The sequence below is a fragment of the Acomys minous genome (assembly GCF_964271855.1).
Source record: "Acomys minous genome assembly, chromosome: 12".
Taxonomy (NCBI): domain Eukaryota; kingdom Metazoa; phylum Chordata; class Mammalia; order Rodentia; family Muridae; genus Acomys; species Acomys minous.
In genome coordinates, this window is record NC_140493.1 from 94,627,132 (window position 1) to 94,650,835 (window position 23,704).

A 23,704-nucleotide genomic window follows, 5' to 3' on the forward strand; every position below is an offset into this window, starting at 1 on the left:
CTCTTCCAGTCAGGTCTTGTATACTCAGCAAAGCAAGGCTGTACAGAGTTTGTCTCCAAATTCATCCCCCACCCCCAGGAGTACTGGCTTTTTTCACACTTAGGCTCAGCGCCATGCCCAGCATGACTCTAGGTGGGCTCCCATGGCCAAAGCCCTTCGTGGGTTTCACCTGATGCTGTGATGACCACTTGATCCAGTCAAGACCCCTGGGGCAACCCCAACTCTGAGAGAAGACTTCAAGCAGGGCACCCCTTTAACACAGACACGTTTATTGGCAAATCCTATTCCCAAGCACGGGGGAAGAGCGTTAGCAGAGTCGGGGGAGGGGGCGCACAATCCCCACTTTCTTTGGCAATGTTCAAGGAGCAGGACAGGGCAGGAGGGGACAGGGATGTGCCCGATGGTCACAGCAGCAGCTCCCCACAAGACGGGCTCTGTGATCAGCAGGTGCTTCCCTTACCCGGTGTGGGTCAATCCTCCCAACTCCCCTACAAGGTAGGTACCAGTCTTGTGGTCATCTCGTTGATGAGGAAACAAGCATAGTGTGGTGATGTGCTGGGAGGTGCTTTCAAATCCCGCCCCCCTGCCCCCCCTGCCCACCTCCCGAGAATCTTCAACTGGGAGCTGCTTCTTGCTGTCTGTTCACTCGGATTTTCTGTTTCTATCACAAGTGGCGCTTCTTTCAACTCTTTTTTTTTTAAAGAAATATTTTTTTGTTTTGTTTAAAAAAATAGATGTTTATCCATATTCTGAGCAAGCTACTGTCGCCTACTCCAGTGTGTGTGGGGGGTCAAACCTTGGGTTTCCCCCCAAGATTTAGGTTCCCTGGGGTTGGACACAGCAGCTCTCTCATGGGGACTGGGTATATGGACAAAACCAAGGCACAGAGGAGCACTCAGAAAACACACAGTTAATAAATTACAATCCTCCCGTCCTCCTTCCATCCTCATCTGAGTCCAGAACAGAATTGTGTGTTGTCCCCACCCCCACCCCCCCAAGTAGGAGCTTGACCCAGTCCCCTCTGTACCCACTGGGTCCAGGGCCTTTAGTAGGTGGCTATGGAATGAATGAATGAATGAATGAATGAATGCCTGGGCGGGAGGGAGCAAGCACTTAGGAGTCTGAGTCCTGATCCCTTACCTGTACCTCACTAGAATGCCTCTCTGGGTCTTGGGGTGGGGCAGGGACAGGGAAGGGGAGGGAGGAAGTCACTGTGGATATTGCTGCATAGGGAAGGAGGAGTGGAAGATGGTGGACAGAGCTGGACCATCCAGTTCAGGAGGCTCAGGTCCCCGCCGTGGAGCTCAGGGGCCGTGGGTACCATTACCAATGTATACGTCTTTATAGAGTAGGAAGCAGAGGCCAGAGAGGTCATGGGACTTATGTAAGGCTACACAGGCAGCAGGAGCTTGGAAACTGTCCCTTTGCTATTTATAGCTGTGCCACGAAGGGAGGAGGCTCAGACCTAACTTTTCCTGCGTGGGACCCATTCGGTCTCAAGAGACTGTGACACCCCCCCCCCAACTCCCTCATAAAGTTTCTGGTCATCTCCAGCCAGAAAACTCCAGTGTGTCTTAGGTAGAGGGTTTCCTAGGCAACCCTTCCTTTCCCACCCACAGCCACGAGATGCCCATGAAACCCTCTTTCCCCGGGAGGGTGAGAAAGTGAAATGGTCGGGGCTCTGGGGCCTGCCCCCTCACACGGGCATGGGCACTTCATCGTATTCATCCAGACCCTCCTCCTCATCAAAGGTCACTTTGGCATCGTCGCCATCCAGCTGGAGGGGCGGGAGGGAGAAAGGACAGACAGGGTGAGCCCCTGCTGGGAGTTAAGAGGCACCTCTCCCAAGTCCTGGACAAGCCCCGTGCTGGCCCTAGGGTGTAGGGTTGGTCTAGATGAATGGTTTACAAAGGGCAAGTGGCCCCTGGGGGGTTTGGCGAGGAGGACCTGCGAAAGGTAGGCAAGGGGTCCCCCCTCACCATGACAGCCCACACCGAGTGTCCCAAAGAAGCTGGACGATGGCAAGGCTAAGTGCTCACCAGCTCTTGTGGAACGCACCCTGGGTGCCTCATAACGCTCTCAATCTCTCATTATTCCTCCCTGCACTGGTGAGGCATAGAGAAACGAGATCACTTGCTCCAGATCATATGCTATGACACAGCTGACTAAGACAAAGGCCCTGGACACAGGCTTTTTTCCCCCCTTCTTTTACTTCTTCCTTAAGATGGAGTCTTATGTCACTTAGGCTGGTTTTGAACCATGTGTCCAAGGGTGACTTAGAATTCCCAATTCCTTTGCCTCTATTTCTCCAGTGCTGCGATTTTAAGGATGTGCCTCTATATACAGTTTCTGCGGTGCTGGGAGTTGAACCCAGGATCTCCTGTACGGGCAGGAGGTGAGCATCCTTCTACCAAGTGAACTACATCTCCACTCCTAGTCTCACTCCCGCCCCCATCCACCTCACTCTGCTGTCTCCCTACCTCCGAGACACTCGCTTCACATTACCAGGCTTTCCACTGTCCCCCCTCTCTTCCCCAGAGACCCCACTACTCACACACTGGAGCTCCAGCCCACTGAAGATGAGCGGCAGCAGCAAGCGACGCAGAGGCACAGTCAGGATGAGGACAAAGGGCAGGGCCAGTGAGGCAGGCGTGGACTTCACCACCCACAGCACAGCCAGGCAGATGATCTGGATACCCGTGAACAGGTGCATGCGCCAGGTCCTCACCTGCGAGGAAGCTGAGGTCAGTGTCTGCCTGTTATGACAGCCCCTCCCCTCCCTCCCCCTCCCCCCCCCCCCGCCCGGTTGGACAGCTTCAAAGCCACGTACCCTCTTGACAAAGGGCACATCTGGGTGGTACTTGGGGGGCTTGAACAGGAGCAAGATGCGGTCAAACAGCTGGATGCCACTGAGGGAGGTGACTCCCATGTACAGGAAGATGCCGAACAGCACAGCCAGGGGGATGCGGGACAAGATAGGCTCCATAAGGATGGACAGTCCTGTGTGGAGGGACACACTCCTGGTTGGGGTCACCAAGGGACCAGCGCCAATAGGGCTTAGCTTATACTCGGGATTGAGCATGAAACCACAAATGCCACGTGACCCTTTTCTGCAGCATCTATATATAGGCTCAGATGTGAACGCCCTCTAAGGCTACACTTGGAAGTGTAGTCAAACTCCTGCCTGCCTTACACTCGCTCCCTGAGCCTAGTGGGGGGGGGGGGATTCACAGCGGTCAGAGGAACCTGCCCTCTTCCTCACCCCAGGTTGTCACCATCATCCTTCACAGAGGGGAAAAGAAGGGGAGAGAGGGTGGGGGAACTTGAGAACTCTCCATCAGTGACTATAACCCTGCCCACACAGCTGGATTTAGCTTCTCGAAAACCCTACGGGGGCCCAGGAATGCTGTCAGCCCTAGGGCAACTGATCCAGAAAAGAGTCTCAGAGATTTAATAAATTCTCTAACTGTAGCCGGGCTTGGTGGCGCACACCTGTAATCCCAGCACTCGGGGAGGCTGAGGCAGGCGGATCGCTATGAGTTCGAGGCCAGCCTGATCTACTAATTTAGTTCAGGACAACCCAAGGCTACGCAGAGAAACTTTGTCTAAAAAAAAAAAACAAACAAAAACAAAAACCAAAGACAACACCAACAAACAAACAAACAAACAAACAAAAATTCTCTAAATGTGCAGATAAGGGAAACTGAGGCCCAGAGGCCAGCAAAGTTACCCAACCAGCAGCAGACCAGGGCAAAAAGCCCACAGTCTGTTGCATTTCTGCTGGCTAAGCATGTGGGAACAGGCCAAGCCATGCAGCCCTCCTGCGGCACACACATCAAAGTGCCCCAGGGCCCTTGGGCTTCCTCACTAGATTCTCCTCCTGTCAGTAACTGGTGAGTAGGGGCCTGGGTGCAGAGTAGATGGGACGGGAGCCTTGCCCCCAATCCCAAGAGCAAAAAAAAATCAGAATCGGGCAGGGGAGATGGTGGATGTGAGATCCCTGAGTGGGAAGAACCCCCCCCACCCCCTACCCCTATCCCCACCCCCCAACCCCCGTCATCCTAAGAACAAGTGCCCGGAGGGAGTGGAGCAGGGTGCAGGACCACGGCTGGCCTCACTTACCCACGAGCACAGAGACCAGGAGCCCACTGATCCGCTGCTCCTTGACCTCTTGGACCTGGGCTGCAGCCCCTGGACCACTGGCCTTGCCCATGACTGTGAGGGCATTTGCGTGGGTAACGGAACGCACAGTGGTGGCACTGAGCCAAGGCATCCCAAACAGAGCGGCCACACCACCCATGCCGACGACCAGCAACAGGTCCAGATGGAAGCCGGAGCCCTTGACCATCTTGCGCTCAGGTTTGCTGACAATCAGCCTGGGGGTGGGAGGAAGTCTGCTGAGCTGGACCCTCCTTAGGCTCCCTCTTTCCTTCCCCACGCACCGGTGGTCCTCTGGGTCTCTTTTTTTATTTCTGTTCCCATTTCCCATTGCGTTCCTGGCTTCCCCCTCCCCCTCCTCCCTGCCCCCTCCCCCTCCTCCCTGCCCCCTCCCCCTCCCCCTCCCCCTCCCCCTCCCCTCTTCCCTCCTCCTCCCCTGGCCCCTCCCCCTGCTCTGGATGGATGTTTGAGAATTCAGACAATGAGGGCTAGACATCTTTTTTGTTGTTGTTCTTTTGGTTTTTTGAGACAGGGTTTCTCTGTGTAGCCTTGACTGTCCTGGACTCGCTTTGTAGACCAGGTTGGCCTCAAACCCACAGCGGTCCGGCTGCCCCTGCCTCCCAAGTGCTGGGATTAAAGGCGTGTGCCAACTGCCCAGCCTTCTATTTCTTTTTCTCCATCTTCACAACACCCTTAGTTAGGCATTCTTGCCCAAGCCTTGGAACTTCAGCCTCCCCAGGTGACTGTTTGGGATCCTCCCATCATGCAACAGCTCCCCTCATAGCTCCCAGTTTACATGGCCTTCAACTAATGCCATCCCTAAGGGCCACAAAACTCAGACCTGCCTCAGATGATGGTTCATCCAGCAGAGGGCCTTCAGCCAGTCTCCTGTTGGCCCAGAGCCTGCTCCCTCCCTGCCTCCAGCCCTCCCTGGCCCAGCCTCTATCCTTGCTCTTACGTGGTGATCTGAGACTCAAGGAATATAAGAATGAAAACCAGCAGGGCAGGCAGGGCGGAGGCGAACATCATCCACATGGGAAAGCGGTGATACAGACCCAGGGGGTGGATGACCCAGCCCCGGGCAGAGGAGTTGGACACTTTGAGGCCATCGGGCACTGAGAGTTTCTGTGAGAGGAGACAGCTGGTGAGACCATGGGGCCAGATGGATAGGGAGACGTGGGGTGGAGGGAAGCCAGGGTCCTGGGGTAGGGAACTGACTTGATGCACTCAAGGACCTGCTTAACTGACTTATTATTCTGCTCCTAGCTACTCCTCTAAGCCCTCTGTATGTGGTCTCTCATTCCATATATATTTATTTTTTTATTTTTTAAGACAGGGTTTCTCTGTGTAGCCTTGACTGTCCTGGACTAGCTTTGTAGACCAGGCTGGCCTCGAACTCACAGCTAACCGCCTGCCTCTGCCTCCCAAGAGCTGGGATTAAAAGCGTGCGCCACCACTGCCCAGCTCATTCCCAATGTTGTAGGCAAGCAAACAAGATCAGAGCTTTGTATAGCTTGCCCCTTGCTGCACAGCCCCTTGCTACCCCCCCCCTCCCCCAGCTGAGGTTTACCTGAATCTGCCTGGGTCAAATTACACTCTCTCCTTCTGCCCCCGGGGCAAAGGAATAAACAGAGCAATGTGGTCCAGGCTTTTGCTAGACCGGGTCCTGAGGGACTATTGGAAGACCGAGGATGGGGGAAGAGAGTTCTAGCTGGCTTTGAGTTAGGAAAACCCGTTCTGGCTAGGTACAGAGGAGGGGAAGGGAATGAAGGCGAGCGTAGCATGGCAGAGGATGTGAAGTCACCTGAGTGTAGGTGTCCTTGACGAAGGAATCCACCAGGACCATCATCAGGATGGAGATGGGGACCCCGAAGTCCCCAATGACTCTACGCAGCTGTAAGCAGAGCAAGGAACCAGGTGTGTCCATACTGCACCTCCCAGCCGTTCTCCTCCCCATCCAGCGCTTAGCAGGGACTCTGCTAAAGCCGAGGGCTGCCTGTACTCCAACTGTCCCTGCGTCCCTCCTTCCTGTGTCCCCACCCCGCCTGGTCCCACCTTTCCCCCCCTCCAGAGAACTGTCTATCCCCGGTTCCCTGCTGGATCTTGGAGCTGAGCAGAGATAGGATAACCTGCAACGTGAGGCCCGAGTCAGAGAAGGGCCGCTGAGGCTTGGTGTTGGGAGTGGGGAGTTGGGGTAGAAAAGGGGGTGCAAGGGTACTGGAGAAGCTAGGGGGTTGGTGCAGGTAAGGGTGGTAGGGGTGGGCCGACCTTGCCAGGGAAGTAGGTGCTGTTCTTGAACTTTCGTAGCATCATGGCAAGGATGAAGGTCCCAGCCATGAGCACAAGGGAGAAGAGGGCCGTGTTGGGCAAAGGGCCCTGAGGTTTCGGTTTCATCACAACAGGGCTATAGTCCGATTTTAGCGGGTAGTCCTGGAAAATCTGTAACAAACAAAGCATTGGGTCTCTCCTGAGCCTTGGCTTGAGCTAAACAGTATCAGAGATATGTTGACTGGGCACTATCACCCATCTGTCTGTAAATCATCTATCCATCCATCCATCCATCCATCCATCCATCCATACGTCCACCCACCCACCTACTGCCCACACAACCATCACCTGCCCACCACTCATCTCCCTCTGCATGCATCCATCCATTTGCCCACCTTCTTTCTCATCTGACACATCAGCTGGCTTGATTCTCCCCCCCCCCCCTCTCTCTCTTAAGGGATGAAGAACAAGTTAAGCTCGCGTGAAAAGGGTCAAAGAGGCAATGAGAAAACACGTCAAGATATGTGTTTCCAGGCGTTGTGGGGAACCTGAGAAGCCTGGAAGGCAGCAGTAATAAGAAGGCTTATGAAAAGGGCTTAAGGAGTTGCTACCAGTGACAGCATTTGCCCAGCAGGCAAGAGGTTTGATCCTCAGCACCCGGGAGGCAGAAGCAGGTGGATCTCTGTGAGTTTGAGGCCAGCCTGGTCTACAAAGCGAGTCTAGGACAGCCAAGGCTACACAGAGAAACCCTGTCTCGAAAAACCAAAAGAAAAAAGAAAGAAAGAAAGAAAGAAAGAAAGTTCTACAGAAAATGAAACAGCCACTAAACAACAGAACCAGGCCATGCCGAGGTTGCTCTTCTTCCATATACAGTGCAGATGTGGAGATAGGTAGAGCTTTATGGAGACAGGTGGAGCTTTTGGGGGAGGCCATCACACAGATAGTGCCCACTAGTCACATGACGTGTGATCATAAACATGAACAAGTATAGAACAAGAGGTGCCTTCCCTTACACAGTGAGTCACATAAGCCTTTACGTGGTCCCAAGACCCAACTGCACAGTCCTAGGTGAACCCAGAAACATACATACATGTGCCACGTGCTCATACAAGTAGAAACAGGGCTGCAGTCGTGCTGTACAGACACATACGTGGTAAGGCACCCTCACATGTATGTGAGTGTTACTGTGTCCCGTCCCCCCCCGCCCCCCCCCTGCCACCCCCGGGCCCCACCTTGATCAGCTTGGAGAAAGTCTCGTAGATGAAGATGAGGGAGATGAGGAAGGAGAAGATCTCCTGGGTGTAGCGGGAGATGAATTGGACCAGGAAGCTGCCTTCAAAGGCCACCACCAACACCACCAGCAGGATGAGCCAGAAGCCGATCCAGGCGCGGCCCACGATATACTCCATGTTATTGCTTTCACAGAACTGCGGGCAGTGGGACAGATAGAAGAGTTCTGGTCAGACAAATAACAGGCCCAGTGGCTTTGTGGGCATCAGGTGGGTGAGCTAGGGCCAGTCACAGGGATGGGGGTCAAGGTGGGACTGAGGCTGTACTACCGAGAAAAAGGCTTCCTCAAACACCAGCAGGGGTCCCGAGAAGCCGAGCACAAGCAGAGGCTGCGCCCCGAGGAGAGCAAAGAGGATGCCTTGCACCGCTGTGGAAATGAGCAGCTCTGACACCCCCATTAGGTTCCGGGTCTTTTCTCCTGTGGGGGGACACACACACACACACACACACAAGGGTCAAGATGGAGAGGTGACTTCCAGGGAGCAAGTCATAGGGCATGGGTCAGAGGTGAGGCAGGCAGAGGTCAGAGGTTAGAGTTGAGGAACCATGAGTTGTCACTGACCCAGGAGGCCGCCGAAGGTGATGGCAGGTGACAGGGCGGCAAAGTAGATGAAAATGACGGCAGCCAGGACCTGGGGGCTGAGCGCGTCGGTGATGTCACTCAGGTAGTAAGGGTAGCGGCGCCGGATGTCACGGAACAGGCCTCCGAAGAGCCGGCCTGTGCGCCTTAGAGGGTCATCGTCACCACCAGGGTCCCCTGGGCCCCCATTCAAGTCTGTGGTAAGAGAATAGTAACATGATTAGGGGGGTTGACGGGTGACTGGGAGGCTTGGCCACGGGGACAATTGTCTGAGAGGAAAGGGGGCGCTAAGCTGGCGGTCCAGGGGCCCATTTGGGGATCGATCAGGAAGCCTTGTCTGAAACAGAACAGGTACCTAGCCCCTTGAATATGCTGGGGTCTGGCTTGGCAGGGCTGGGCAGGTAACGCCTCCTAAGCAGCTCCTTTTGAACGGGCACCAGATTGAGCAGAGCTTGCTCTGAAGGGGCATCTGTGGGCGGCAGCACCAGACTACAGTCCAGAAAGTCCTCTAGGGAACTCAGCAGCTCCCCTCGGCTCTCTGCCAGGTAGGCAGTTGTGCGGAACACCTATAGGCAGGAGAGAGAAAGGGTCAGGGACACTGAGCTGTAGGCAGCAGGCCCAGCGGAGCAAGACAGCCCAGTGGTGCCTGCCTGGGGCCTTAGCACTCATCAGTGAGATGGGAGGACTGCCTTAAATTTGAGGCTATCCTGGGCTACATAGGGAGTTCTGGGCTAGCCAGAACTGTATGGTGAGACCTTGTCTAAAAATCTTAAAGGGCGGGGCGAGAAAAAGACCTGGACATGTGGCCGGGCATGATGGCTCACACCTTTAATCTCAGCACTCAGGAGGCAGAGGCAGGCAGAGCTCTGTGAGTTCGAGGCCAGCCTGGTCTACAAAGTGAGTCCAGGACAGCCAGGGCTACCACACGGAGAAACACTGTCTCAAAAACAAAACAAAACAAAACAAAACAAAACAAAACAAAAGATCTGGACATGCATAGCTAGGGACCAGCCACTCAAACCATGGCTGTCATTATAGGGTGTGGTTCTTTCTGATCCCTCTGACCTCTAAGGAGGAGCTTTGGGGAGACAGGCACCCTGGGTGCGGAAATGGAGCTAAAGTATTCGTGGTGGGAACGACGCATAGCAACTCGGGCCAGTTAGAACTAGGTCAGAGTGGGCCAGACTGGACCAGGCTGGATATTGTAAGCCAGGATGTAAGCCAGGATAAGAGTAGACTGGCCGGGAACAGGCAGAATTCAGCCCAATGCATCCAAACAGTGAATTCAAAGTCAGCTGGGCAAGTCCAGTGTAAGGGAGAGAGAGCACCTGACCTCTTCTGCCCTCCCACCAGCCACCCGGCCCCTGCTCACTCTTTCTGTCATGAGCGTAGCTGCAGCCCTGCCCAGCTGAGTGTAGTTGACGTGAGGAGCCTCCGGTCCCAGCAGAACCAGAAGGAAGCGCACAGGCTCCGGCAGCTGCAGGTCCTCTAGCTGTCCAGCCTCTTTCAGTCTCACGAAGCCCAGCACCGGCTTCTCCAGAAAATTAGCCCGGCCTGTGGTGGGAGGCACCAGGGGGTGAAGCCAGGGGGTGAGTGGCGGGGGTGGGGTGGGGTGGGGGACGGGAGGACGACTCACAGGTAGATGAATTCAAGAGAGGGGACTAGCTGGGGCCCCCAGCGGGGTGTGTCGAGGGGAGGGGCTCTTACCTACTAACACCAGTGTGGTTTCTGAATTCGGGAGGATCTTTAGAACCCCAGATGGCGAGGGTTCTTCTGGGCCCCGCTCTGCCTGTGGGAAGGAAGGTGAGGAAGGGAGTCCTTGGGGTCACACGGAACCTAGGCGACCTTTTTTTTCTTTTTTTTTTTTGTTTTTTTTTTTCTTAAGATTTATTTATTTTTATACAGTATTCTGCCTGCATGTGAGCCAGCAGGCCAGAAGAGCCTCTGGAAGAGCAGTCAGTGCTTTTAACCTCTGAGACATCTCTCCCTTTTTTTCCAATCCCAACCCTTCTCCCTTTCAACCGTGTCCTAGCCTCACCTGTCCACAGTACAGCTTGGTCTCCAGCGATGGCTCCTGCTGCGGAAGCAAAGGCTCAGAAGGACCCCCAGAGCGGGTCAGGACAGCAGGTTTCACTCCTTCCAGATCCTTCAGGTCGTCAGCATGGCTGCGGAACATACAGGTGACATGGGCTGAGTAAGCTATTGGGCTGAATTGTCCATGAAAGCGAGACTAGCGGTAGGAGGGACAAAGGAGAACTTTCTAGAGACCAAACTAGAGAGACCCTAGAGAAAGAAAACCCGTCTCCTCTTTGTTTGTTCAAGACAGGGTCTCTCTGTGTAGACTTGCCTGTCCTGGACTCACTCTGTAGACCAGGCTGGCCTCGAACTCACAGAGGTCCTCCTGCCTCTGTCTCCTATTGCTGGGATTAAAGGCGTGTGCCACCCCTGCCTGGCAGTCTGTTTCCTTTTTTTTTTTTTTAACTTTTTTTTTTCTGTCTCCTCTTAAAGGACAATGTGGATGGAAGTAAGTGGCCTATGTCTAGAATGTTTATGAGGGAGCAAAAAATAAAAATAAAAATGGATAGAAGACAGGGTTTCCACTTCATGCTCTGAAGGTGTGAACTTGAAGCCATGGTCTCACTTGGGGTTATCAGACAGATGTGGGAAGCTATGGTGAAGGAAGAGCAGTTCCTTTGTCTGCTGGGGGTGGAGTCCGTTTGGGGCTGCGGGAGGGGAAGAGAGACCTTGGGACAAGGCAACTAGGGAGAAGCCCCTAGGATGTGAAACCTAGGTCCTGGAAGGCAAGAGTACCAGCGTTTGAGTAGCAGGGCCCGGAGCAGTTCGTCTCGGTCCTGAGGCCGAATCTGATCCTCATAGATGAAGCTGTCTAGAAGCTGATTGGCCACCCCAGCCAGCGATGTCTCTGCCAGATCCAGGAGGACGGTGCCTGTGGGTCGTGAAGGGGTGAGCTGACTGGCTGCTCCAGAAAGCCTTCTGTGTAGCAGACAATGAGGGCCCAGCAGGACTCACCTTTTGAAAAGACTCTTTGCAGTTGTAGAAGGCTCCAGAAGGTCAAGTAAGACAGATGTGGGCGGCCCCACACGCCATCCTCTCGAAGGTTTTCTTCAAGCCCTATCCAGTGTGCTGCCTCCACCCACTGTAGTTCCTGGGTCCTCTGGTCCATCATTAGTTCCTGCAGCTCCACATAGACCTGAGGCCCAAGGCCCAGGTTAGTCCATCAAGCCATGGGCAAGCCGGTGGGGAGACTGGAAGCCTGGGTTCCGGGGCACTCAGCCCTCAGCTAGGCTTACAGAAGGCCCTGGGCTGCACTTGGGAGGCAGAGGCAGGCAGATCTCTGAGTTCAAGGCCAGCCTGGTCTACACAGTGAGGCCCAGGAAGGCCAAGGCTACACAGTGAAAACCTGTCTCAAACAAACAAACAAACAAACAAACAACAAAACCCCCCAAGGCCCTGGGCCCTGGAAGGACCAGGATAGACTTGCTCAGAGCATAGGGAGATATGCAAGAGTCTCGTGGGTCTGGCCCTCTCCCCTGGCTCTGTGTCCTCCTCAGCAGGCCACTGTCACGTTTCAGAAGAGGCATGAACCTCTGGACCAAGAGGGGCCTTGAGCAGTCACGTAGCCAGAAAACTGGGGCCTGGTAACCAAGGCCACAGGAGCTTGGGAAGCCATTGAGTCCCATCTCCAAGAGTACTGAGGGATGCGGCCCACACTGTCTCCGACGGGTGGTTACCCTCAGGGTCGCAGCTGAGAGACCCAGTTCCCTAAGCAGCCAGCCAGTGTGGTGCTCAGTGGGGGCTTGAGTCCTGGGGCAGAGGAGATGACGTAGGCGATGTAGAAGATGGAGCCCAATCAGTCCTGGAAGCCTGGCTTAGTCCTCAGCAGTAAGAAAACTATCTGAGCCCGGAGTGGTGGCGCACGCCTGTGATCCCCGCACTCCAAGAGGCAGAGGCAGGTGGATCTCTGTGAGTTCAAGGCCAGCCTGGTCTACAAAGTGAGTCCAGGACAGCCCGGGCTACACAGAGAAACCCTGTCTTCAAAAACCAAAAACCAAAAGCAAAAACTAGCTGTCGAGCAAAGTAAAAAAAGAGCCCATCTCCCTGTCAGTTCTCAGCCCCCTGGCACCCCTCCCCCCCCCCCCCCCCCCCCACCTTGCCTTTCTCTCACTGATGTCCTAGGATGGTCCCTCCATTTGCCTCTTTGGAGGGGGCGGGGTGTCCTCCAGCCCGATTCTATCCCTATCTCTGCCTATTTGAGAAAGGGGATGGCGTCTGAGTCCTCACCTGACTGGAGCTTGGGTGCGGTGCAGAGGTACTGGTGGGGGTGTAGTCTGTGGCTGTTGGCTCTGTGGGAAGAGCTGAAAACCCAGGGCCCAGTTAGCATTGCCTGTGACGTGGCCCTTCACTTGGGCCCTGCTGTACTTCTTCCAGGGAAGCCTCAGGAACGCAGACCCGCACCCCCTCTACTGTCCCTGGGCTGGGACCTTTGCCCCAGCCCCACATCCATGCCTACTGCGGGCTTAACTTGGATCTGCCACTCTCTACCTGAACCTTATTTGGGGAAACCTGAATTTGTTGTAGCCCTTAGCCTTGACCCTTCCTCAGTGAGGACAGGAATAAGAGAAACACCAGGTCACAGCGTTCGAAACTCTCCTAGCATCCCTTCCGTCCCCTGCCATGTCTGGGACCAGACCTGCTTTTGTCTCCCCACCTGCTTAGCTGGTAGCCTCTTACTACCCACACCACTCAGATAGGGTGAGCCCTTTATATTATCCCCACCCCAGCCCTCATTTCCCAAGGGGAGGGGGGGGTCTCTTAACTTCAAATCCAATCGCTAGCACTTAGGCCCTGTTGACAGTAAACAGGTCCCCCGCCTCGGGCTCCCCACCTAAGACCTTGGACAGTCCAAGGAAGGTGGTGCGGGCTCCTCAGGGTCCCCGCTCAAGGGGTCCGCACAGCTAGCTCCCATTTCTCAGCATCTCCAGCTGTTTAGACAGAACGGGGAGTCCCAGCGGCAGGAGTCCCTGCTGCTCGGCCTCGGTGCTGATGTGGGACAGACAGGGAAGCTGCCGGTCTGTGTGCCCTTGTCCCAGACATACCTGGCTGCCCTGTCACACGTGAAAGGGGCCCAGCCCCACAGTCACCTCCTGTGATCATTTCAAACAGAACACTGTTTAACCTTCAATCAGCCCTGGATTGTGGGGGAGAACCGGCCCCAGGGCTGCGACTGTCCCTGCTGTCCTTACGGGGACCCAGCAGCTCCTCTGCTAGAGGCAGAAGGCGAGTGATGGATCTTACCTTCCGGCTCCTGCATCTCGGTCACAGGGATGTCCAGGTCTTTGTATGCTATCTGCTCTATTATGTGCTCCAGCTCCTCTTCACTGTCCTGGTCTGGGATCTCCAGAACTTCCTGGTCATCCTGCGAGGTTGGGTTAAGTGGCACCTTAAGTCCCCTGAGGAGAAGCCCAGGATGGCTTCCAGAGCCTGAGGTAGGACCCCTGCATGGATCAGGAGACATTTACCTCCCTGTCCCCCATGATGTCGTCCTTGGTGTCCAGTCGTCCTCGGCTAGCCGAGCCCCCAGCATAACCCGCACCTCAGGTCCCTGGAAGAGAACAGGCTGAATGAGGCAGTCATGTCACTCCCCCTCACCTGGCCTCCTCCTGCTTCTGGGTGCCCCCTAAGGGAGTTCACTTTTAGTGCCAGGAGAGCCATGGGGACATGAGAGAGATGAGACAGGGGCAGTGGGCATGGAGGAAGACACTGGGTTTGTAAGTGTCTGGGCTTGTGGGCAGGGGGCCGAGGGACAGGAGACTGACGTATGGCTGAATTCGCTTTAGTGTGCTTGGGTCAAGTGCTCAAATGGCATGGTGGCTAGCTCCATCCTTAATCCACCAGGCCTTGACTAACTTCTGTTTCTGAGTCCCAAGACCTCAGGCAAGCCCCCCGCCCCACGGGACATGACCTATCCTCTCCTCGGGGCCTTGGCTCCCCCGAGAGTCTGTAGCATGTCCTCTTCTCCTAGACATGGCTGGGTCTGCATGGACAACAGGTTGCAGCGTCCTTGGAAGTGGCCCACAGATCCTGAAGGACACGAGCCTGCCTTCACCCCTCCACTCAAACCCCACCTCCCTGGCTAGCTCTCTCCTTCATCTGTTGGCCTCTTTCCAGTTCCTAGACCTCACTAGGACCTCGCCTGCCCCAGAGTCTTTGCGCATTCAGTGTCCACTCCTGCATGCACTTTTTGTCAACACCTCAGCCCTTCTCTTATCTCAACATCACCCTTTCACAGGGCTCTCCTTAACCGCCCTGCCGGTCCCTGACCTAGTGTGCCATGGTTTATTTTCTTTCTTTCTTTTTTTCTTTTTGGTTTTCTGAGACAGGGTTTCTCTGTGAAGCCTTGGCTGTCCTAGACTCACTTTGTAGACCAGGCTGGCCTCGAACTCATAGCGATCCGCCTGCCTCTGCCTCCCAAGTGCTGGGATTAAAGGCGTGCGCCACCACTGCCCAGCTTTCCACCAAGATTTCTTAATTGATGCGTGTGCAGTTAATTGTCTGACACATGCTTTGGAAAGGAAGCCATCCAAATGTAGAATCCCTGCACATTTCAGTCCCCAGTGGCGCCTCCATACCTAACAGCCATGCTGACTGCATCACAGGCTCCAAATGACCAAGATCCATCCGGAGGCCACCAGAATCTCAGCCTCCATCTTCTCGAGACAAATATGTCCCCCACCCCACCCCCAGAGTGTGGGGGCGGGTCGTCTAGTGTGCCAGTCTGGGTGAGGAGGGGCTTTCATTTCCCTTTGACTTGTTGACATATAGAACCTTGGGGGTGACAAGCATTTTGAGTGGTGCCATTGAATGAAAATAGCTGCTCTGCTCTGCATTTGTCCTCACTCTTACGGTGACCTAAGTGGTCCCTACATGGATGGAATTTAGGAGGTTCCCCCACCCCTCCCTCGTCCTGGATGCTGCAGAAAGCATCAAAGGAGGAAGAGTGGGACCCAGGAAGGGACACAATGACCACAGAAGGGGGTCTCAGGAGCTAGGTAAGGAGGACCAGCCTAGGCACGAGGAGCAGGCTAGGACAGAGAGGTGGAGGGGACGGGGACAGAGGAGCAGGGGCCAGTGAGTGGAAAGCAGGGGACACGGCACAGGGAGCAGAAGGTAGGAGGGCAGAGGAGAGGGAGCGAAGGGCCACAGCGGAGGGTAGAGAATGGAGGGGTGAGGGGTGGAGGGATGGGGGGTGGGGGGGAGGGGTGGGGGAGTGGAGGGGTGGGGGGGGAGGGATGGGGGGTAGAGTGGTGGGGGGTGGGGGGGAGGGGTGGGGGAGTGGAGGGGTGGGGTGGGGGCAGGGGTGGGGTGGAGGGGTGGAGCCATGCAGTTCTGCTAGGGGCCATGGAAGGATCTAGGGCAGGACATACATTTGGGGAGAACCCTACAGAGAATTTTCTGGGTCTTGGACAGTCCTAAGGTTCTGAGAGACAGAGACATCGACAAGTCCTTGGGAGTGGCAAGTGCCAGCCACGGCAGTGCTCTCAAGTCTGAGAGTGGGACAACCGTCCTCAGCTTTGCCCCCTTGGTAGCCCTGCTAATTCTCCTTTCTCTTCTCTCTGTCTCTTCCATCTTCCTTTCTCAAAATCTCCCACCCAGCTCCTCTATCCTATCTTTATTTTTCTTCTTTCCCTCTCTGCACCTGCCCACACTGTTTTCTGGCTGGGTACCAGAAGTCCCACCGTGAAGCCGCGATTCTCCTGAGGGACAGCATGGCAAACCCTGAGATCCAGAGTCCCAGGCTGCCTCCCTGACTCTGACTGGGACCAACGGCCTCGAGAAGCTCTCAGGTGCCTAAGTCTGTCACCCGTCTGTCAGATGCCAACTTCTAGGAACTCAGAGAGAAGAGAAAGATCAGAAGGGGCCTGGAGTCCCGCTGAGCCTTGAAGGGTGCCCAGAGGCCACAGGTTGGTCCCTGCTGGTCCAGCACTGTTAACTCTGCCACACTCTGCCTGGAGCTGATAAGAGCCTGGCCCCTGAGCCTTCAGTACTCTGAATTTGGAAGCACCCCAAACACCTGGAGGGCCAGCTGCCAGTCAGGCCAGATAAGGGGAGAGTGGGGCATCTGGAGTTCCAGAGGTGGAGCCCAGCTGGGAAGGCACAGGAGGGAGGGGGACAGATGACAGAGACAGCTCTCTGGTGGCTCGGCACTCCCTTGTTACTGTCAAACCCACACACATCTATGATGCCCTATCTCTCCCAGTTCCCAAGACCACTGAAGCCAGTGCTGTCGGTGGCACCGGCTGACAAAGCCGAGGTTTAAGAGGACTTTGCCTACTTCGGTGGCATGGGACGTTGGCATCAGAGGCCGGATTAAACGCCCAGCCTGCAGCTCCACAGACTTCCCTACCCATTGCACAGGAGCTGCCTCCCAGAGAAGAAAATAGCTCTTCGCTGATTGGGAGTTAGAAGTTAAGACGTGGACCGTGCAGTCAGGCTGCCCAAGTTTACTTACTTAATCCTGGCTTTGTTGGTTACTAACTTTGTAGGCTAAGGGAGGTGATTGAATAGCTGAGCCATGGTTTTTTGTTTTTGCTTTCCACCTGTAAAATAGAGCTGCTCAGGATGACTCCTATGTGATAGGCCCACAGTGCAGACCAAGTTCATGCAGAGAACACATGGCCTGTGCCTGGCACACAGTCTGTCATTATGCCTGTCACTGCTGTCCACTACTATCCACAGCTGTCCACTGCTGTCCACTGCACCTGGTTTGTGAGTTTTATCCCTCCCTAATTTGCCTCCAGTTCCTATAGAATTAGCCTGAGCTAAGAAACTATCTCCACCGGGGGCTGGAGAGATGGCTCAGAAATTAAGAGCACTACCTGTTTTCCAAAGGTCTGGAGTTCAATTCCCAGTACCCACATGGTGGCTCACAACCATCTATAAAGAGATCTGATGTTTTCTTCTGGTATTCATGTACCAGAACATTCATGTACATAAAATGCATAAATAAATAAATAAATAAATAAATAAATAAATCTTTAAAAAAAAAAAAAAGACAGGCTGGAGAGATGGCTCAGAGGTTAAGAGCACTAGCTGCTCTTCCAAAGGTCCTGAGTTCAATTCCCAGCAACCACATGGTGGCTCACAGCCATCTATAAATGAGCTCTGGTGCCAGCTTCGGGCATGCAGGCAGAATAAATCTGCCTGTATGAATAAATAAATAAATAAATAAATAAATCCTTTTAAATAAGACTGGCCACCATCGGTGGAGTAGGGCTTCTATTTTTCCCTTCAAATAGTCTCTGGGCTGTGGACAGTGCCAAGCCCCCAGGTAGACCTCCTAAAAGTGTCCCGTATGGGAATCAATGTGGGTGAGAGACGGGGTGGCCTGGGGTGCCCCACCTTTGGAGGAATGAGGCCTGAGTCCATGGGCTGTCGGGACTGGTAGACAGAAAATAGGTAGGACCTGTGGTGAAAAGTCTCAGCTCTGCTGCCAACACGCACTCCGGCTACACATACCTCCTCCTGCCCCAGGTGCACTGAGGGACCTCATGCATATGGCCACAGTACCATCCCACCCACCTGCACCTCCTTGGAGGTCAGGTACCATACCCTTTGGATACAGATTGAAGTTGACCACCTGCACAGACCCTCAAGACAGATTCCCAAAGGACCACCCAGTCACACCCTGCCCTGCCCACCTGCTCTGGAGCCTCAGGGGGTCCTGCGTGAAGTTCTGCCGCCACTTGTGCCCTCCGCCACTGCTGCCCTCTGAGACTGGCTGCGCTCCCAGCTGCTCTGACAGCACCGCAGGTGCCCTGGGGGGGGAGGCTCCCAAACCCCTGACTCATGCCCTTGCCTCCTAATCTGCCCGCCCCACAGCCTGGAGCCCCTTCCCACCCCACCCCCTTGCCCCGCTCCAACCGGGTGCCCCATAAACAGAGTTATCTCTCACCCACATCTGGACAGCTGTACACCAGGCCCACCCCACCCAGCCCTGGCCAGTCCCTAAGGCCTTTGGGCCCTTCTGGCCTGTTGGCAGTCCTCTGAATCTGCTTTTGTGAACTGAGGCTCGACTGGTGAGCTCTTGAGCTCTCGGGACTTCTAGGTCTCTGGCAGGAAGGCGCTGGCCCCTGTACATGTCTGCCTGGCCTCTGTCCACTCTTTAGTCTGGCCAGATCTTCTCTCTGTCCCCAAGTCTCAAGATGTCTGTCTCTCCTAACCATGTCCTCCCTCAAGACTGGCTTTTCCTTGGCAGCCTCCCAGGGGACCTGCCTGGTGCTCCTTGGTCCTCTCTGACTAGAGTACCTCAGCTACCCTCTCACAGAGACCCCCCTGGCTCCTGAGAACTGGCCTTTAGGGGCTCAGATGCTGACAGCCAACCTGAAACAATGTCAGGTCAAGAAAACAAGTGCCCTCACAAAGCTCCAATGTCTGGGCACACTGACTCCTCTGTGGCAGCCCAGCCCAGGCCCCTAGGCAGAGTATCTGCATTCTTGGCCCCCGCATGCCCCTCCCCTGACACCTCCAACAGGACAGTTTTCTCCTCGTGTGTGTGTGTGTGTGTGTGTGTGTGTGTGTGTGTGTGTGTGTGTGTGTGGTGGGTGCTCTGGCTGGGGCACCTATCTCGCTGACTGACTGATGAGTGCCACTGGGTGGGAATGAAACGGTTTAGATCTGACCAAATTGGGTTCTGCAGACCTGGCGGGATGAGAATGCCCTGCCTAGCACCTGTGCTGACTGACTGGCTGAGGGAAGCAAGGCCGCCTCCTGGTCTCTTGGAGCTCTGGATCCCTCTTTTATCAAGAGAAAACTCCCAGGATGTAGCTCAGTCGGCAGAATGCTCCTCTAGCACGCGTGGAGTGCTGCTTCAGGTCCCCAGCAACATATAAAACTAGACATGGTGGTGCTCACTGCTAATTCCAACACTCAGGGGGTGTTATCCCAGAGCTCAAAAGGCAGAGGCAGGAAGATCAGAAGTTCAAGGTCATCCTCGGTTACATACTTATGGAGTTCAAGGCCAGTCTGAGATATGAGAGAGAGAGACAGAGACAGAGACAGAGACAGACAGACAGACAGATACACAGAGAGAGACAGAGAGACACAGAGAGAGAGACAGAGAGAGAGAGAGAGAGAGAGAGAGAGACAGAGAGAGAGAGAGAGAGAGACAGAGGCTGTAACAGCAAGCAGTCAAGAACAACACTCCCCCACCCACCCCCAAGTTCAGGTTCTGACAATAGCAAACTTCAGAGCCGGCCAGCTGGAGCGCACTGACTGGTCTCCTTCACTAGCTTGTGCTGGTGGAGTCCCTGCCGAGCTAAAGGACAGTGGCTGAGGACAGAATCCTCCAGGGTAGAAGGCCTTGGTTGCAGAGCCTGCGCTGGGTGTTCAGCAGGAGTCATTCTTGCTCCATTTTACTGTCTCTCCCCATGTAGAGGAAGCACTTAAAGTGACAGAGAGGTGACTGGACCATAAGAGACATGAAATAGTAATTCTCCATGCTTTTTAATCCTTCCATTCCCCAACCCCCAACCCCCAACCCCAGTGTGGCAGCACATTTTTGTTGTTGTTGTTGTTTTTTTTTTTAGGTTTTTCTAGACAGGGTTTCTCTGTGTTAGCCTTGGCCGTCCTGGACTCGCTTTTGTAGACCAGGCTGGCCTCGAACTCACAGAGATCCATCTGCTTCTGCCTCCCGAGTGCTGGGATTAAAGCGTGCGCCACCACGCCCGGCTTGTTTTTGGTTTTTTGAGATAGGGTTTCTCTGTGTAGTCCTGGCTGCCCTGGAGTAGCTTTGTAGACTCGGCAACACCAGCATGTGTTTTTAATCCCAGCACTTGAGAGGCAGAGGCAGGTGGATCTCTGTGAGTTCAAGGTGAGCCTGGTCTACAAAGTGAGTTCCAGAAGAACCACTGATTTATCTGTCTTGTCTCAAAACCAAACAAATAAAAGTGGGGGTGGGGTGGAGGTGGGGGGGTGGGGTTGGGGGAGGGGGAGGGAGGGGTGTCCAAGGTGGCAATGGTGGCTTCAGTGTATGCCTTTTGTCTCAGCACTTGGGAGGCAGAAGCAGGCAGATCTCTGTGAGTCTGGGGCCGTTTGAGGTCGGCCTGATCTACAGAGTGAGTTCCAGGACACCCAGGGCTACATAGAAAAACCCTGTTTCCAATAAACAAAAACAAACAAAATACAGGAGCCCATGCTGTCCAAGTGTGTTTTGAACTTGCTGGGAAGCTGAGGATAACTTTGAACTTCTGGCCCTGAGCTCTGAACTAACAGGTGTGCAGCACCACACACACTTTATATAATGCTGAGGATCGAACCCAGGGCTTTGCAAATGTTAGGTAACACTCCATCAACTGTGCCACACTCCCCAGCCCACTGTTCTCCTCTCACAGGAAGCCTCCCTGCTCAGACCTCCCTGTCTGCCTGGCTGGACAGGACAGTGGCTTAATGGCAGCTGTGCTTTAATGAGCTGTACCTTGTAATGGGCTGAGGAGGAACGGTGGGGTTGTTTGCATGAGGCTGTGACCACTGTGGATGGCGTGTCCCTTAACAATGTCATGTCACTCATGTCCGTGCTGCCCCACATCCTCAGCCAAGCCCAGGAGGAAGTGTCTCAGCTGCCCCACAGGAATGGAGGCAAGAGTGAAAGGCCAAGGTTAAAGCAAAGAAGATCGGGGTTTGAAACGGCAGCCAAAGTGATCGAGTGTAAAGCAGGGTAGGCAGCTAGGGCCAGGGACAGTAGTGGGATAGGAACAGGACGCATCCATGGTGGCCTAGGAAGACAATATAATCCCCCACAGACTGAGGACCCAGACTCTCGTGATCATTTTTTTATTCCAGGGAAGTCTCCCACAGGCTAGCTTCATTGAAGTGCTGGGACAGGAAGTCCTGTCACCTTCCTGGGTGACCACATATTTTTCTCTGGTCATCCTTTCCCTCTCGGACTGTTGGGACCAAATGGAGTGACAGATGGGTGGGGAGCCGGAAAGCACAGTCCCCTGTGGATGCAGGATAGGGCTGACTGGAGAAGAGCTACTGAGGCTGGACCGTCTCCTGGGGAGGTGGTTGCTTGAGCTGGGGTGGGGGGAGCGGGGGGAGGGGCAGGGCGGGGCGCGGTGTCCTCAAACCATCCATCTTTAGGAGCTGTGTCTAGTGGGGCAGAGGATTGCAACCCACAGTAACCACAGAGTGTGACGATAAGAAATGTGGTAGAGGAGAGACTGGGAGATAAATTGCTTGGGAAGCACTCCTGAGGGAGTAATCTGAGCCCAGCCTTGAAGAAGCCCCTTAGGGAAAAAGAGAGCTAGAAATCCCAAGAGCGCAGAATGGGCCTGACTGAGGGCCACAGGTGAAAGAGTGGCAGAGGCTCAGAGGACTCAGAATAGGACAGGGGACGCACACACACACACACTCATACCTCAGCCCTCCTGAGGGAGCATGGTGAGGAGGTGGGTGGTGGCAGAGGGACAAGAAAGGACATTCTTTCTATTTCTTCAGAGTGCTGGGTCCCCTCATCTGCCTGGCCAGCACTCTTAGCTGGGTCTTGGGACTAAGAGGAGTGGGGAGGAGTCTAGCCTGGGCAGCGGGGCCAGCTCTGTGTGGGGATAGGTTGTCTCCGAGCCTCTTTTTAGAACCTACCATAGTGGGGCCGGGCGTGGTGGCGCACGCCTTTAATCCCAGCACTCGGGAGGTAGAGGCAGGTGGATCGCTGTGAGTTCGAGGCCAGCCTGGACTACAAAGTGAGTCCAGGACAGCCAAGGCTACACAGAGAAACCCTGTTTTGAAAAAAAAAAAAAAAGAACCTACCATAGTGGGGTTGCTGTTCAGGGTCCAGAGAGCTGGGGGTGGGGAGGGGTGCTACTGCTTCCCTAAGGGGACTGGAGAGGGGTTGATGGCTCAAGGGGTGGGGTGGGCAGGCACTCCCACAATATAGTATCTCTTTGAGGAGCCCCAGACCCAGACCCCAAGATCTTCATTGGCTATTCCCTTCTGTGACTGTTCTCTGTTCTCTGGATTTCTGAGCTTCTCATGTTGCTCTGCTTGTCCTGAGCCACTGTTCATGTCCAGTCCCAAACCCACCGAACTGAACCTGTGACCTTCCAGGACCAACACTTGTGCTCCTGGCTCTGGCCTGAGAAGGTCGGGGGTGGGGGGGGTTCATCCGGACCTGCTGGGTGTCCTCACTGCTCACCCCTCTGTGCTGTGGCAGGCCTGACTCTCTTCTTCAGAGACCTTGGTGATTGCTCTCGGGCCCTTCATTCTGCCTGTCCCAGACGCTGCCAGTATGCTATTGGTTTCTGAGACAAGGTCTTTCTGCATACCTTCATGCTCTTTTTTTTTTGTATTTGATTTTGTTTGTTTGTTTTGGTGTGTGTGTGTGTGTGTGTGTGTGTGTGTGTGTGTGTGTGTGTGTGTTATTTTTTTTTCCCGAGATAGAGTTTTTCTGTTACACAGAACCCTGCCTGTCCTGGACTCTCTTTGTAGACCAGGCTGGCTTCGAACTCACAGCGATCCACCTGCCTCTGCCTCCCAAGTGCTGGGATTAAAGGTGTGCGTCACCACTGCTTCGCAGTCATCTTTCCTTAGCCTTCCAGACACTGGGACTCCAGCTGTAGCCCTGGCTGCTTAGTCCTTGTATCTGTGGATTCAAATGGGATCTAGGCACAACTGGGTCCCTTGTCACACTGCCAAGCATATTTGAGACAACAGTGTTTGAGAAAAGTCATAGAGTTGCCGGGCATGGTGGCCCACGCCTTTAATCCCAGCACCCAGGAGGCAGAGGCAGGTGGATCGCTGTGAGTTCAAGGCCAGCCTGGTCTACACAGTGAGTGCAGGACAGCCAAGGCTACACAGAGAAACCCAGTCTCAAAACAAAAAACAAAAAGCAAAGAAAAAAAGTGAGTCCAGAGCAGCCAAGGTTACACAGAGAAACCCAGTCTCAAAACAAAAAACCAAAAACCAGAGTGAGTCCAGGGTAGCCAAGGTTACACAGAGAAATCCTGTCTCGAACTGTCCCCCCAAAAGTCACAGGAATGGCATAGTGATGGTCTTATTTATTTCTAATCATTTCTTTTTTCTTTCTTTCTTTCTTTCTTTTTTTTTTTTGAAACACACACATAGGCATGGTGGCACATGCCTGTAATCCCAGCACTCAGGGAGGCAGAGGCAGGTGGATATGTGTGAGTTCGGGGCCAGCCTGGTCTACAAAGCGAGTCCAGGACAGCTAAGGCTACACAGAGAGACCCTGTCTCAAAAACCAAAAAACAAAACAAAACAAAAACAAAAACAAAAACAAAAGAAAAGAAAGAAAAAGAAAGAAAGAAAAGACTCTATCTCAATATGGCTTAGGGGGTAAAGGCTCCTGCTGTGCAACCCTGGTGACCTGAGTTC

At 54.3% G+C, this 23,704-nt stretch overlaps 1 protein-coding gene across 1 annotated transcript; it reads right to left on the reverse strand.

The window, feature by feature from the left end:
* Window positions 1–250: 250 nt before the first annotated feature.
* SLC4A1 (solute carrier family 4 member 1 (Diego blood group)) lies at window positions 251–18,142 on the reverse strand. Its single transcript, XM_084748040.1, has 20 exons — window positions 18,016–18,142; window positions 13,837–13,919; window positions 13,613–13,733; window positions 12,599–12,672; window positions 11,327–11,507; window positions 11,108–11,243; window positions 10,335–10,461; window positions 10,004–10,085; window positions 9,669–9,850; window positions 8,652–8,862; window positions 8,279–8,491; window positions 7,986–8,134; window positions 7,659–7,853; window positions 6,427–6,597; window positions 5,963–6,052; window positions 5,117–5,283; window positions 4,123–4,376; window positions 2,831–3,000; window positions 2,555–2,728; window positions 251–1,777 (listed from the first exon to the last, which is right to left on the reverse strand). Exons 2-20 carry the CDS (start codon window positions 13,849–13,851, stop codon window positions 1,697–1,699), a joined length of 2,793 nt encoding a protein of 930 aa, XP_084604166.1. The 5' UTR covers window positions 13,852–13,919; window positions 18,016–18,142; the 3' UTR covers window positions 251–1,696.
* Between the last annotated feature and the right edge of the window lie 5,562 nt (window positions 18,143–23,704).

Bases quoted from the DNA above. Each gene is read 5' to 3' on its own strand.
- SLC4A1 (XM_084748040.1), bottom strand. The intron at 6,598-7,658 runs GTGGGGCCCGGG...TGTTTGTTACAG, and splicing joins CTTTCTCCAAGCTGATCAAG to ATTTTCCAGGACTACCCGCT. The intron at 5,284-5,962 runs GTGACTTCACAT...CTCCTCTCACAG, and splicing joins TCAAGGACACCTACACTCAG to AAACTCTCAGTGCCCGATGG.